The sequence below is a fragment of the Oncorhynchus mykiss genome, chromosome 5 (genome assembly GCF_013265735.2).
Source record: "Oncorhynchus mykiss isolate Arlee chromosome 5, USDA_OmykA_1.1, whole genome shotgun sequence".
Taxonomy (NCBI): domain Eukaryota; kingdom Metazoa; phylum Chordata; class Actinopteri; order Salmoniformes; family Salmonidae; genus Oncorhynchus; species Oncorhynchus mykiss.
Window position 1 is genome coordinate 32,366,379 of NC_048569.1, and position 13,836 is coordinate 32,380,214.

At 44.5% G+C, this 13,836-nt stretch overlaps 1 protein-coding gene across 4 annotated transcripts in view; it reads left to right on the top strand.

Moving 5' to 3' along the window:
• LOC110523614 (nucleus accumbens-associated protein 2) overlaps positions 1-13,836 on the top strand; it is a 49,347-nt gene that overhangs the window by 25,503 nt on the left and 10,008 nt on the right. For 3 of the 4 annotated variants that reach the window (XM_036977285.1, XM_036977284.1, XM_036977287.1), the window contains 4 exons: positions 4,696-5,629; positions 9,391-9,567; positions 12,364-12,469; positions 12,803-12,900. In XM_036977285.1, coding sequence (XP_036833180.1) covers positions 4,771-5,629; positions 9,391-9,567; positions 12,364-12,469; positions 12,803-12,900 — 1,240 coding nt within the window. In that variant the 5' untranslated portion in view covers positions 4,696-4,770. Of the gene's footprint in view, positions 1-1,259; positions 2,413-4,695; positions 5,630-9,390; positions 9,568-12,363; positions 12,470-12,802; positions 12,901-13,836 lie in introns of those variants that run through there. The other variant, XM_036977286.1, reaches the window with a different exon arrangement.

Genomic DNA, 13,836 nt, shown 5'->3' on the forward strand with positions numbered 1-13,836 from the left:
ACCCAAGATTAGCCAGAAATTGACAGCCGGTTGATTTAACCAAGATTAGCCAGACATAGACAGCCGGTTGATTTAACCAAGATTAGCCAGACATAGACAGCCGGTTGATTTAACCAAGATTAGCCAGCAATGGACAGCCGGTTGATTTAACCAAGATTAGCCAGACATAGACAGCCGGTTGATTTACCCAAGATTAGCCAGAAATTGACAGCCGGTTGATTTAACCAAGATTAGCCAGACATAGACAGCCGGTTGATTTAACCAAGATTAGCCAGACATAGACAGCCGGTTGATTTAACCAAGATTAGCCAGCAATGGACAGCCGGTTGATTTAACCAAGATTAGCCAGACATAGACAGCCGGTTGATTTACCCAAGATTAGCCAGAAATTGACAGCCGGTTGATTTAACCAAGATTAGCCAGACATAGACAGCCGGTTGATTTAACCAAGATTAGCCAGACATAGACAGCCGGTTGATTTAACCAAGATTAGCCAGCAATGGACAGCCGGTTGATTTAACCAAGATTAGCCAGCAATGGACAGCCGGTTGATTTAACCAAGATTAGCCAGACATAGACAGCCGGTTGATTTAACCAAGATTAGCCAGCAATGGACAGCCGGTTGATTTAACCAAGATTAGCCAGAAATAGACAGCCGGTTGATGGAGTTCATTTCTTTATGTTTGTTATCAGAGATGTACAAAGTCTAAATTTAGTGGGCTGTTTCAGAGCTGATGTGCTGTGCGCAGTGCTGTGTCCTCCCGTCTGCCTGACTCAACATATTTCTGGATCCCCCTCCCCCTCTCTGCCCAGGCTGGCACGTACATGCATGTCTGTAGACTCTATACCCAGCATGCTTCACTTCTCTCTGTGCTGTGGCGCGCGTGGGACTCACTGCATTGCAGCCCTGTGTGCATTAATTGGCAGAAAGACAGCAGCTCAGAGGGAAAGTGCCGTGATATGAAGAGAGGAAGAGGGGAAGAGAAAGGGGGTGATGTCTTTCCCTGTGGGGATGTGAAGTGAGAAGTTTGCCCAGTTTGGATATCTCTATTTGCATTACATTTGGCAGGCTGGGTTGTTGTCTGGCTGGAGGGAGGGAGTGAGTGAGTGAGTGAGTGAGTGAGTGAGTGAGTGAGTGAGTGAGTGAGTGAGTGAGGGAGGGAGGGAGGGAGGGAGGGAGGCAGGGAGGGAGGGAGGGGAAATACCACATGACAAGAATAACAAGATACTTTTATCTAATTTCCGATTATCTGTGATTTCATGTATTTGTGCCATCATTGCGCCTACAGTGTGTATTCTAGCTGGTGTTGTTTACATTGCTAAGCAGTGAGTAAATTACCAGTGAATCTACAAGTTTTCTTAATATGCCAAATGTTAAGAGGGAAAAAAGGATTGGCACACACACACATACACACATCATGTTGCCCACACACTAGACACTCCCTCTTTCCCTCTCTCTATCCCTCTCACTCAGTTGTTCCCGTTCATCTCTCCCTCTCTCAGTCTCTCTCTCTCTTACGTGTGTCAATCTGTGTCATGGTTGTTTTATGTTCACAGCTTCCTTCACAGTCCTTAGCAGAGACACTCTCTGTACAGTAAGCTGCTGTCTAACGTTTCCCTGGGCTTTCCTCTGTCACACTCAATGACGTCTGGGGTCCTTTTTCCCGCTCTAATCCACCGACAAACAGCAGTCCAGGAGACCTGCTCAGTGCCTGTCCAAAAATGCAACCAGACAACAGAGGGAGCTGTCTACCTGAACAAGCTAACATAGTGAACCCAGTGACATCTCACTTAGAGAACTCACTCACTCATGTTTAAAATCCCCCAAGAGACAGTCACAGCGTTTTAACAGACACTCCCAATGTGATACTTGCACAAACGCTAGCAAGATTAATATTTTCCGGCATTCAGAATCAGTAGTGGTAGTGGTATGAGCTGTTTAAGTATGAGTCACATTCTCAATATGTTCTTGCATCAAACTGGAGATTTCAGGGTGAATGACAGGGCTACTTTCAACTGCACATTTCAGACAGTATAATGAACTCATTTTCTCTCCTTACTTTTTTCTCATTCAACTCTTATTTTATTAACTTGCTATTTTTATGACGTTTTCTATTTTTTGGCCGTTGCTTAGGTTCAGATAGGAGCTGAAGTTGCTACAACGCAATTGCCTTTCTTAGCGACGTTCCCTCTGTCTCAACTCCCCCCAACTCCCCTCCACCCAGTCTCCGTCTCTGTTTGTCTGTAACTCTACCCTGTTTTTTTCTCTCGCTCTATCCCTCCCTCTCCCTGTGACATACGTATAGATGCTGCATTGATTGCACACAGAGAGCCTCCCACTCCTTTCATCATTGATGCGCTCTCTCCAGCTGCAGCAGCACTTGTTGAATTCAGCCCTGGGAGAGGGAGAAGGTGAGGGAGAGGGAGAGTAAAAGGAGAGTGAGAGAGAAAAGAGCGAGGGAGAAAAGCTTTGCGAGAGGGAATGAAAACAGAGGGAGGGAGAAAAGCTCCGAGCTCTAAGTGAGACAGAGAGCAAGATAGAGTCAGAGAGGGAGGCTTTGAGAATAAGAGAGAGCAACAGAGTGCTTTTTTCTCTCCTCCTGCTTTCTTTTCTGGTGTTGGCGCGTGAAAGCTTCATGGTGTGTCCACTCTCCTTTCCTGAGGATTGGGTTGTACAGGTCAGAGCTGTCTGCGATGGATGGGATGTATGTGCGTGTGTGTATGTGTGTATGTGTGTGTGTGTGTGTGTGTGTGTGTGTGTGTGTGTGGTGTCTGTGTGTGTCCATCCATGTGTGTGCGAGAAAGAGGAGAAGAGAAGAGAGGGATGTGTCTGTGGAGGCGAGAGAGAGGGATGTGTGTGTGTCTGTGGAGGCAGGAGAGAGGGATGTGTGTGTGTCTGTGGAGGCGGGAGAGAGGGATGTGTGTGTGTCTGTGGAGGCGGGAGAGAGGGATGTGTGTGTGTCTGTGGAGGCGGGAGAGGGGGATGTGTGTGTGTCTGTGGAGGTGGGAGAGGGGGATGTGTGTGTGTCTGTGGAGGCGGGAGAGGGGGATGTGTGTGTGTCTGGAGGCGGGAGAGGGGATGTGTGTGTGTCTGTGGAGGCGGGAGAGAGGGATGTGTGTGTGTCTGTGGAGGCGGGAGAGGGAGATGTGTGTGTCTGTGGAGGCGGGAGAGAAGGATGTGTGTGTGTCTGTGGAGGCGGGAGAGAGATGTGTGTGTGTCTGTGGAGGCGGGAGAGAGGGATGTGTGTGTGTCTGCCGAGGCGGGAGAGAGGGATGTGTGTGTGTCTGTGGAGGCGGGAGAGGGGGATGTGTGTGTGTGTCTGTGGAGGCGGGAGAGGGGGATGTGTGTGTGTCTGTGAAGGCGGGAGAGAGAGATGTGTGTGTGTCTGTGGAGGCGGGAGAGGGGGATGTGTGTGTGTCTGTGGAGAGGGGGATGTGTGTGTGTGTCTGTGGAGGCGGGAGAGGGGGATGTGTGTGTGTCTGTGGAGGCGGGAGAGGGGGATGTGTGTGTGTCTGCCGAGGCGGGAGAGAGGGATGTGTGTGTGTCTGTGGAGGCGGGAGAGGGGGATGTGTGTGTGTGTCTGTGGAGGCGGGAGAGGGGGATGTGTGTGTGTCTGTGAAGGCGGGAGAGAGAGATGTGTGTGTGTCTGTGGAGGCGGGAGAGAGGGATGTGTGTGTGTCTGTGGAGGCGGGAGAGAGGGATGTGTGTGTGTCTGTGGAGGCGGGAGAGAGGGATGTGTGTGTGTCTGTGGAGGCGGGAGAGAGGGATGTGTGTGTGTCTGTGGAGGCGGGAGAGGGGGATGACACTTTTCAGTTTGTATTCCTGGAAACCTTTCTGCAGCATTGCTCAATAATGAAACTGGCGAGTGAGTGGGGAAGCACACAAAGATAAGGTTCATGGAATGAAGGAGCGTATGCAAATACATCTGGGGAGCTTGTCGACCTGTAACTGGTTGTTATTGTAAAGGGAGCTATCAAAGTTAAATATATTTGTGTCTCCGAAGTTATGTGTTTCCAGGGATAATGCATGTGTTTCCTTGCTGGCTACAGTTTAGTTTATATAGTCAAAGTGAAGGGATCACACTTACGAGTGTGAATAATATGTGTCAATTATATCATTACACTGGTTATATTGACTTCCTTTTATCACTGAATTCAACTACTTTGAATTCTTACTTTGCATATTAACAGAACATTATTCATTCATGTTTTTATACCATATTTCTGCAGTTTCTATGTTTTCAGTGAGGTCTGCCAAAATGATGACATCATTTAATTATTTCATACTTTACAGAAAATGAGATTTTTTTAAATATTATTTTAAGAATTTCAGCTTTTTATAGTTCTGTGAAATCAAGCCATCTTAACCAAAATGGGCGTTTTACAATGCCCTCATTCAAAGGAATCGATGTTCATGTGTTTAAATAGCTTCCTCTGCCTTTTTCTCTTTCTGTCTATTTCCCACCCTCTTTTCTCTCTCTTTGTTCACACACTCTTCTCTCACCTTTCTTTTTCTGATCTCTCTCACACTTCACTTTTTCTTTCTCTCACCCCAGCCCACTCTAGCCTCTCTGTCACACATCTCTTTCACTTGTCTTTCACCTCTCTTTTTGCTCTGTTTCTAACACACTGAACTGTATCCTCCTTTCTTCTCAACTTTTCCAATTTGTCTAATCCATCCCTTTCCTTCTACAGATGTCCCTCTCACTGATCTTGTCTGTGGTGACTCTTTAAAGACCCTCTTCCTCCTCCTCCTCTTCCTCCACCACCATGTCCCAGCTGCTTCACGTGGAGATCCCCAGCTTCGGCAGCACCGTGCTGGGCTCCCTCAACGAGCAGCGCCTGCTGGGCCAGTATTGTGATGTCTCCATCCTGGTTAAAGGCCAGCCCTTTAAGGCCCACCGGGCTGTACTAGCCGCCAGCAGCCTCTACTTCCGAGACCTGTTCAGTGGCTCATCCAAGAGCCAGTTCGAGCTGCCCTCATCGGTGACTCCCGCCTGCTTCCAGCTTATATTATCCTTCTGCTACACGGGCAAGCTGACCATGGCAGCCAGCGAGCAGCTGGTGGTGATGTACACCGCCGGGTATCTTCAGATCCAGCATATTGTGGAGAGGGGCATGGACCTGATGTTCAAGGCCAACTCGCCCCACTGCGACTCCCAAACGGCTGCTATGGAGGAGCAGCAATCAGGCTCAGAGCCACAGAGTCCCAGCAACAACACCATGGCTGGGGCAGGGACCTCCATCCTGAGGCCGCAGGGCTGGTCCCCCTCCCTGGTGCTGCCCACACGGAAGATCAAACTGGAGGGATGCGATCCGACCCCACTAGGGTTGCCCAGCCTGAGTCATCATAAGAGAGGGTCCTCTTCATCTGAGCTGGGGGGACGGCTCTCCAGGGGAAGCTCATTGTTTTACACAGGTTCGGTCGGGACCACCATCTTCCCGGGGATGCAGCCCTACCCAGTGGCCGGGGGAGAGAGGTCCAGTCCTGGGGCCTCCAGCCTGCCCACCACAGACAGCCCTACCTCCTACCAGAACGAGGATGAGGAGTTTGAGGAAGAACCGTACGACGGGATCACGGAAGAGGCCTACAGTCAGATCTATGGGCGCTCAGCCAACCCATACGGAAGTAAGTATCAACTGTTGCTTGATAATGCTGTTACTGTATATATTTTACCTGGTATTTACCTTAGAACTACATGCTAGCAATTGTAGTTTTCTAGAAAATACTTTCCAGGACTGCGTCACATAAAGTGCTGCCCAATTCTCTGATAACCTCTTAGCATGAGAATATCCTTTGATGTCAAAGCAAAGGCTCCCTTGCAATATCTCACTTCATGAGTCAAATTAAGCAATATTCCTTTCATTTTGAAATGTAAGAATCAAAGAATATGTTGCGTATTATACAGACAAAAACAGCCATGTAGAAAAATGGTTTTAGGGGGCAATATTTAAGAAACGTATTACTAAATGTTGAGCTGGAGAATGGATCAGGTTAGTACTCTTGTATCAGGTAACACATTTGATATCCAAGCGTGCCAGTTTTGTAGGCTGTCCTATACATTGTTCTTACAAAATCATGAATGGATGTGTCATAAATAATGTCACATGTGGCTTCATAAAATGGGTTTCATATAATGCATCTCATAGCATGTCATAAATGATATAGATAATTTAGGCCTGCTTAACATTAGCATTGCATCATGTCATGTTTATAGTCAGTGGTGATTTTAGCATGTAAATCTTGGTGGGGAAAACCCAAAGCAATGTTGGGGGATGCATGCCAGCAAAACCACTACACAACACTAAACAATAGATTAATTGCACTATAACGGTGACAAATGGTGTCCACAAACTGCTAGGGCTTACATAAAGCTGTCCCAACAGCAGAGTCCCAACAGCAGTCCCAACACCTTACCACTGTTTCACCTGGCTATCAGCTGAGTCTTGTCTGGCAGTGAAACAGTTCAACCACATTTACTGCCTTTAAAAAAAAGCATAGCTGATATGGCTGACTTGCTTAAACAAATGTGGTTTCTACTGACAATTGAGATGTACAAACTATGTCATAAGGGGACAACAAGCAGATAAGATGCAATCTGTAATTTCGATTAATACATTAATGAGCGAGTTAGGACGAACATAGACAATATAACTACAGTATTTGTTCTGCACTTTTGAATGTACAGCGACAGAATTCAGAACATGGGCCGTTCTTACAGTGTTCTCCCTTTACACCAAGTAAGAACCATAGAATAAATATAGGGGGCATATAAGCAGACAATGAAAGATCTTACAAAATTCAATGATTATATTTCTCTAAAACAGGTTACAGGCTACATGTGCACCACCAAATCAGAACAGTAGGCGAAATTAAGAGGGGAAAATAGACCAAATTATTAGGGTGAGGCACATGGACTACTGACAGCTTACTACACTACATACACGTGGTATTACTTTCTTATCTACAGTGCACATATCTCCCTGGCATATTACATCATTTATGCAGCAGCATACAAGACATTTCTGGACTTTATTGTGCTGTGCTTACTTGGAACAGGAAGGTGGCGCGGCGGTCCTTCGTTGGACTAATTTTGTCATCAAACTTTGTCATCAAAGTCTGGCATTCTCTGGATTTATGGTGCTTTCAGGACAACTGGGAACTCTGGGGGGGGGGGGGGGGGGGGGGGTAGAATCATGATGACGTCAGTGATCTTCAGGTCGTAGCTCTAGAAAGAGGCCTGAGTTCCCGACTTACAATTCCGAGTTGGATGACCATTCCAAACTTATTTTCCCAGTCGGAGCTTGTTTTTTCCCCGAGTTCCCAGTTGTCTTGAACTCACTTAGGTCTGATTTCCCAGTTCCGATTAAACGGTTGTTTTGAGAGAGGCAGAAATCATGCTGGATTGAAAGTATGGCTAATGTTGAATGTTTATAATTTTAAGCTTGGAAAAGAGACCCTTAAACACAGAATTGGTACCACACACCCACTCCACTGAATTGCAGACCAGTGATTGCTTTGCAATGCTTACAGTTAGCCACTGATTCCTTCCAAACCACTCATAGTTGAATTTGCGATTTAGAACTGGTTGTGTAATGTTTATGTCCAAAGGCCGAAGAAAATTGTTTTATCTAGAATTTCTTTCCATTATTTGTCTTCATATGACAAGGATTAAAAAGGATTTACCAGTAGATTTGACTTGATTCATGATGATGACTGCTAGCTAAGAATTTGAAAGTATGATGTTGACATGATCAGTCCCAACAAAGCTACTGTAGATATAACTTGATTGTATCTGTGGCCAATGATCTTGAGCCTTCTTGGATGGGCACTTCTAATGTAACTCTATGGCAGCACCCAAGGGACTTGAATGTTCGAGCTCTACCCTTAGATTTGGCAGTGAAGCAGTGTCACCATGAGTGACAGAACACTGAGCCAATCACGGCGCAACTAGAGAACATTACCAACCCCTACGCTCCGTATTTTCCGCTGGCTGCCTCACCACCACAGAAAGCACTGAGCTAGGCAGAAACCCCTGCATTTTGGAGCTGCCTTACTCAAGAAAGCATAAAAAAGACCATGTTTGTATGGAGGGTTTATTAACTCAATGAAATGTATTTGACTTTTCTTTTACATTGATTGCAAACCGATATGTGACACGTATTAATGGAAAAATGTTGTTGCTGTGGGGCTTAAAACAGGCACTGAATGACAGGTCGCCACTGCTTATGGGACTTTATATAGGCATTTGGGAACGCTGTATGAAGTTATACATTTTACTGTACATCGTGACCAACAACAGCTCCTTTATCACAACTCTAATGCACACACACACACACACACACTTCACTCTCCCTACTGCAGTGCTTCATATTTTTTGCTGCTCAAGGCATTGTTATTGGACAGGTTTGTCAAAGTCTAGAGTTTCAGCATTCTATCTGCAATCAGTCAGAGCACCCCAGGGTGACATTGTGGGATATTTGAGAGTGGTGTGTGTGTGTGTGTGTGTGTGTGTGTGTGTGTGTGTGTGTGTGTGTGTGTGTGTGTGTGTGTGTGTGTGTATGTGTATGTGTATGTGTATGTGTGTGTGTATGTGTATGTGTATGTGTATGTGTATGTGTATGTGTGTGTGTGTGTGTGTGTGTGTGTGTGTGTGAGTGCATTTCGTGCATGTGTTTCGTGCGATGTGTGCGTGCGTGCACGAGCATGTGTGTTTTTACTATCCTTGTGGAGACCAGAAGTACAATTCGGACAGGTGGTGACATTTTGCTGGCCCCCACAAGGAAAATTGCTATTTTAGGCTTAGGTTTAGGATTCGAGTTACAATTAGGGTTAGGGTTAGAATTAGGGTTGGGGTTAGAATTAGGGTTGAGGTTAGAATTAGGGTTGGGGTTAGAATTAGGGTTAGGGTTAGAATTAGGGTTGGGGTTAGGGTTTAGGGAAAATAGGATTTTGAACTGGAATCAATTGTTTGGTCCCCACAAGGATAGAAGAAGAAACGGGTGTGTGTGTGAGAGAGCACATCTGGTGTGTGTGGACGTGTCTGGTGTAAGTGTTTGTATGTACAGTATCTTGAGGTTAATGGGATGTTTTTGGGAGGGAATCCAAAGTTTGAAACCAGTAACTCTCTCTCCTGTGTCCTTCAAGGTGATGATACAGCACATTGCTTATCTGGAACTTAGAATTTATTAAACACCCTCACGACTAGATAGTAGTGTGTGTATGTGTGTGCCTCTCATTCTCTTTGTCATTCTGTCTCTCTGTATTTCACGTAGGGTGAACGCCTCCCTCTCTATAGAAAGGGTTTATAGTTCTATCCATAACTCTTCCCTATGAATTCCTACACTACAGAGTTAACCCTCCCCCTCTCCTCACCTGTCCCTCTCCAGTCCAGGACAAGCCAGAGATGGCAGCCATACCCCTGTCCCTGGAGAACCGCTCCTGTGTGCTGGTCCGTAGGGACCTGGTGGCCCTGCCCGCCAGCCTCATCAGCCAGATCGGATACCGCTGCCACCCCAAGCTCTACACCGAAGGAGACCCGGGGGAGAAACTGGAGCTGGTGGGAGGTATGCTGCATGGGAGATTGATGAATAGTGCAAGGTCTCTGTTGGTCTTTGGTAAAAGGGTTGAGGTACAGTGCCTTGCGAAAGTATTCGGCCCCCTTGAACTTTGCGACCTTTTGCCACATTTCAGGATTCAAACATAAAGATATAAAACTGTATTTTTTTTGTGAAGAATCAACAACAAGTGGGACACAATCATGAAGTGGAATGACATTTATTGGATATTTCAAACTTTTTTAACAAATCAAAAACTGAAAAATTGGGCGTGCAAAATTATTCAGCCCCTTTACTTTCAGTGCAGCAAACTCTCTCCAGAAGTTCAGTGAGGATCTCTGAATGATCCAATGTTGACCTAAATGACTAATGATGATAAATACAATCCACCTGTGTGTAATCAAGTCTCCGTATAAATGCACCTGCACTGTGATAGTCTCAGAGGTCCGTTAAAAGCGCAGAGAGCATCATGAAGAACAAGGAACACACCAGGCAGGTCCGAGATACTGTTGTGAAGAAGTTTAAAGCCGGATTTGGATACAAAAATATTTCCCAAGCTTTAAACATCCCAAGGAGCACTGTGCAAGCAATAATATTGAAATGGAAGGAGTATCAGACCACTGCAAATCTACCAAGACCTGGCCGTCCCTCTAAACTTTCAGCTCATACAAGGAGAAGACTGATCAGAGATGCAGCCAAGAGGCCCATGATTACTCTGGATGAACTGCAGAGATCTACAGCTGAGGTGGAAGACTCTGTCCATAGGACACCAATCAGTTGTATATTGCACAAATCTGGCCTTTATGGAAGAGTGGCAAGAAGAAAGCCATTTCTTAAAGATATCCATAAAAAGTGTCATTTAAAGTTTGCCACAAGCCACCTGGGATACACACCAAACATGTGGAAGAAGGTGCTCTGGTCAGATGAAACCAAAATTGAACTTTTTGGCAACAATGCAAAACGTTATGTTTGGCGTAAAAGCAACACCCTGAACACACCATCCCCACTGTCAAACATGGTGGTGGCAGCATCATGGTTTGGGCCTGCTTTTCTTCAGCAGGGACAGGGAAGATGTTTAAAATTGATGGGAAGATGGATGGAGCCAAATACAGGACCATTCTGGAAGAAAACCTGATGGAGTCTGCAAAAGACCTGAGACTGGGACGGAGATTTGTCTTCCAACAAGACAATGATCCAAAACATAAAGCAAAATCTACAATGGAATGGTTCAGAAATAAACATATCCAGGTGTTAGAATGGCCAAGTCAAAGTCCAGACCTGAATCCAATCGAGAATCTGTGGAAAGAACTGAAAACTGCTGTTCACAAATGCTCTCCATCCAACCTCACTGAGCTCGAGCTGTTTTGCAAGGAGGAATGGGAAAAAATGTCAGTCTCTCGATGTGCAAAACTGATAGAGACATACCCCAAGCGACTTACAGCTGTAATCGCAGCAAAAGGTGGCGCTACAAAGTATTAACTTAAGGGGGCTGAATAATTTTGCACGCCCAATTTTTCAGGTTTTGATTTGTTAAAAAAGTTAGAAATATCCAATAAATGTCGTTCCACTTCATGATTGTGTCCCACTTGTTGTTGATTCTTCACAAAAAAATATAGTTTTATATCTTTATGTTTGAAGCCTGAAATGTGGCAAAAGGTCGCAAAGTTCAAGGGGGCCGAATACTTTCGCAAGGCACTGTAAAAGGAATGGAAAGGGGGATACCTAGTCAGGTTGAGATTAGATCAAATGCTGTATGAAATGTTCAAGTTCAAGTTGATTTGCCATTTGCTATAAATACTTTGGAAATCGTATTCATAAGAGTTGTCACATAAGTGATGGGAATAAAGGGATACAAAATAAGTGATGGAGTGAAATAGCACTGTCAGGGTGATAGAGTACTTTTACAGCATACATGTTTCATGAAATAATTGAGAGGCTGGCAGATTTGGGTTGTAAAGTAGCGATAGAAACACAGAGCAATGGAGTAGTGATAGAAACACAGGGTAATGGAGTAGCGATAGAAACACAGTGTAATGGAGTAGTGATAGAAACGGTAATGGATTAGTGATAGAAACACAGGGTAATGGAGTAGTGAAAGAAACACAGGGTAATGGAGTAGTGATAGAAACACAGGGTAATGGAGTAACGATAGAAACACAGTGTAATGGAGTAGTGATAGAAACAGGGTAATGGGTTAGTGATCGAAACAGGGTAATGGAGTAGTGAAAGAAACACAGGGTAATGGAGTAGTGATAGAAACACAGGGTAATGGAGTAACGATAGAAACACAGTGTAATGGAGTAGTGATAGAAACAGGGTAATGGGTTAGTGATAGAAACACAGGGTAATGGAGTAATGATAGAAACACAGTGTAATGGAGTAGTGATAGAAACAGGGTAATGGGTTAGTGATAGAAACACAGGGTAATGGAGTAGTGAAAGAAACACAGGGTAATGGAGTAGTGACAGAAACACAGGGTAATGGAGTAGTGATAGAAACACAGTGTAATGGAGTAGTGATATAAACAGGGTAATGGAGTAGTGATAGAAACACAGGGTAATGGAGTAGTGACTGAAACACAGGGTAATGGAGTAGTGATAGAAACACAGGGTAATGGATTAGTGATAGAAACACAGGGTAATGGAGTAGTGATAGAAACAGGGTAATGGAGTAGTGATAGAAACACAGGGTAATGGAGTAGTGACCGAAACACAGGGTAATGGAGTAGTGATAGAAACACAGGGTAATGGATTAGTGATAGGGAAACCTATTTCACTCAGGGAGCTCTCTATCATACCACCCAAGGTACATCTGTGTTTATGACACGGGGCCAGCTGATGAACTGTCACCTGTGTGCTGGCATCAAACACAAAGTCCTACTGCGTCGCCTGCTCGCCACGTTCTTCGACAGGTAAGTCAAAGCTAGTCTAAAGGTATTGATTAATAATGACATTATTTACATGTTTTAGGTGTGACTCAGATTCAGAAGATGTTAACCTTGTCAGTATAGATTTATAATGATCTGTTTCATGTGGGGTCATATTCACACTCAAAATTCTTCCACATATCCAACTTACATTTACATTCCTTGCTTTCAAAGTGTAATATATATGTATGAATGTATATTCTCAAGTCAGCATAAATCTATGGTTTGGAGTGCAGCACAGTCAGTCGTGTTGAGACATGTAATCCTATGGGCTTGGTGTTACCGCTGCCCTCTGGTGTTGGCTCTGTGTGCCTGCAGGAACACCCTGGCTAACAGCTGTGGAACTGGCATCCGTTCCTCTACCAGTGACCCCAGTAGGAAACCTCTGGACAGCCGTGTGCTCAATGCTGTCAAACGTGAGTCTGGCGCTGGTCAAATGTTGATCTTACATTGTGAAATATGGAGGATAATGGTTCATGGGGATGGCAGCCTCTGTTGAATGATTATTGTTTAAGAGTCAAACTGTTGTAGATGATTTGTGAGATTATGACTGAAGAGGTGTGAATTCATGGAAGTTCAAGTACATTTTAACATCACTTGTTTAAGTGTAATATTTGTTTTATTATTTAAAAAAATTGGGCACAACTGCTCATTGAAGGTTTAAAAAAAAAATCTAATTCTAGAATAATAGTGATGACATCAAAACTATGAAATAACACATGGAATCATGTAGTCATCAAAAAAGGGTCAAACAAATCAAAATATATGCTATAATTTAGATTCTTCAAAGTAGCCATCCTTTGCCTTGATGACATCTTTGCACACTCTTGGCATTCTCTCAACCAGTTTAATGAGGTAGTCACCTGGAATGCAATTAAAATAACAAGTGTGCCTTGTTAAAAGTTCATTTGTGGAATTTCTTTCCTTCTTAATGCGTTTAGGACATTTCAAGAACTTTGAAAGTTTCTTCAAGTGCAGTCGCAAAAACCATCAAGCACTATGATGAAACTGGCTTTCATGAGGACCTACACAGGAAAGGAAGACCTAGAGTTACCTCTGCTGCAGAGGATAAGTTCATTAGAGTTAACTGCACCTTGTGAATTGACTTGAGACACATCTCAACATCAACTGTTCAGATGAGACTGTGTGAATCAAGCCTTCATGGTCGAATTGCTGCAAAGAAACCACTACTAAAGGACACCAATAGAAGATGAGACTTGCTTGGGCCAAGAAACACGAGCAATGGACATTAGAAAGGTGACAATCTGTCTTTCGGTCTGATAAGTCCAAATGTGAAATTTTTAGTTCCAACCGCCGTGTCTTTCTGAAATGCAGAGTAAGTGAACGGATAA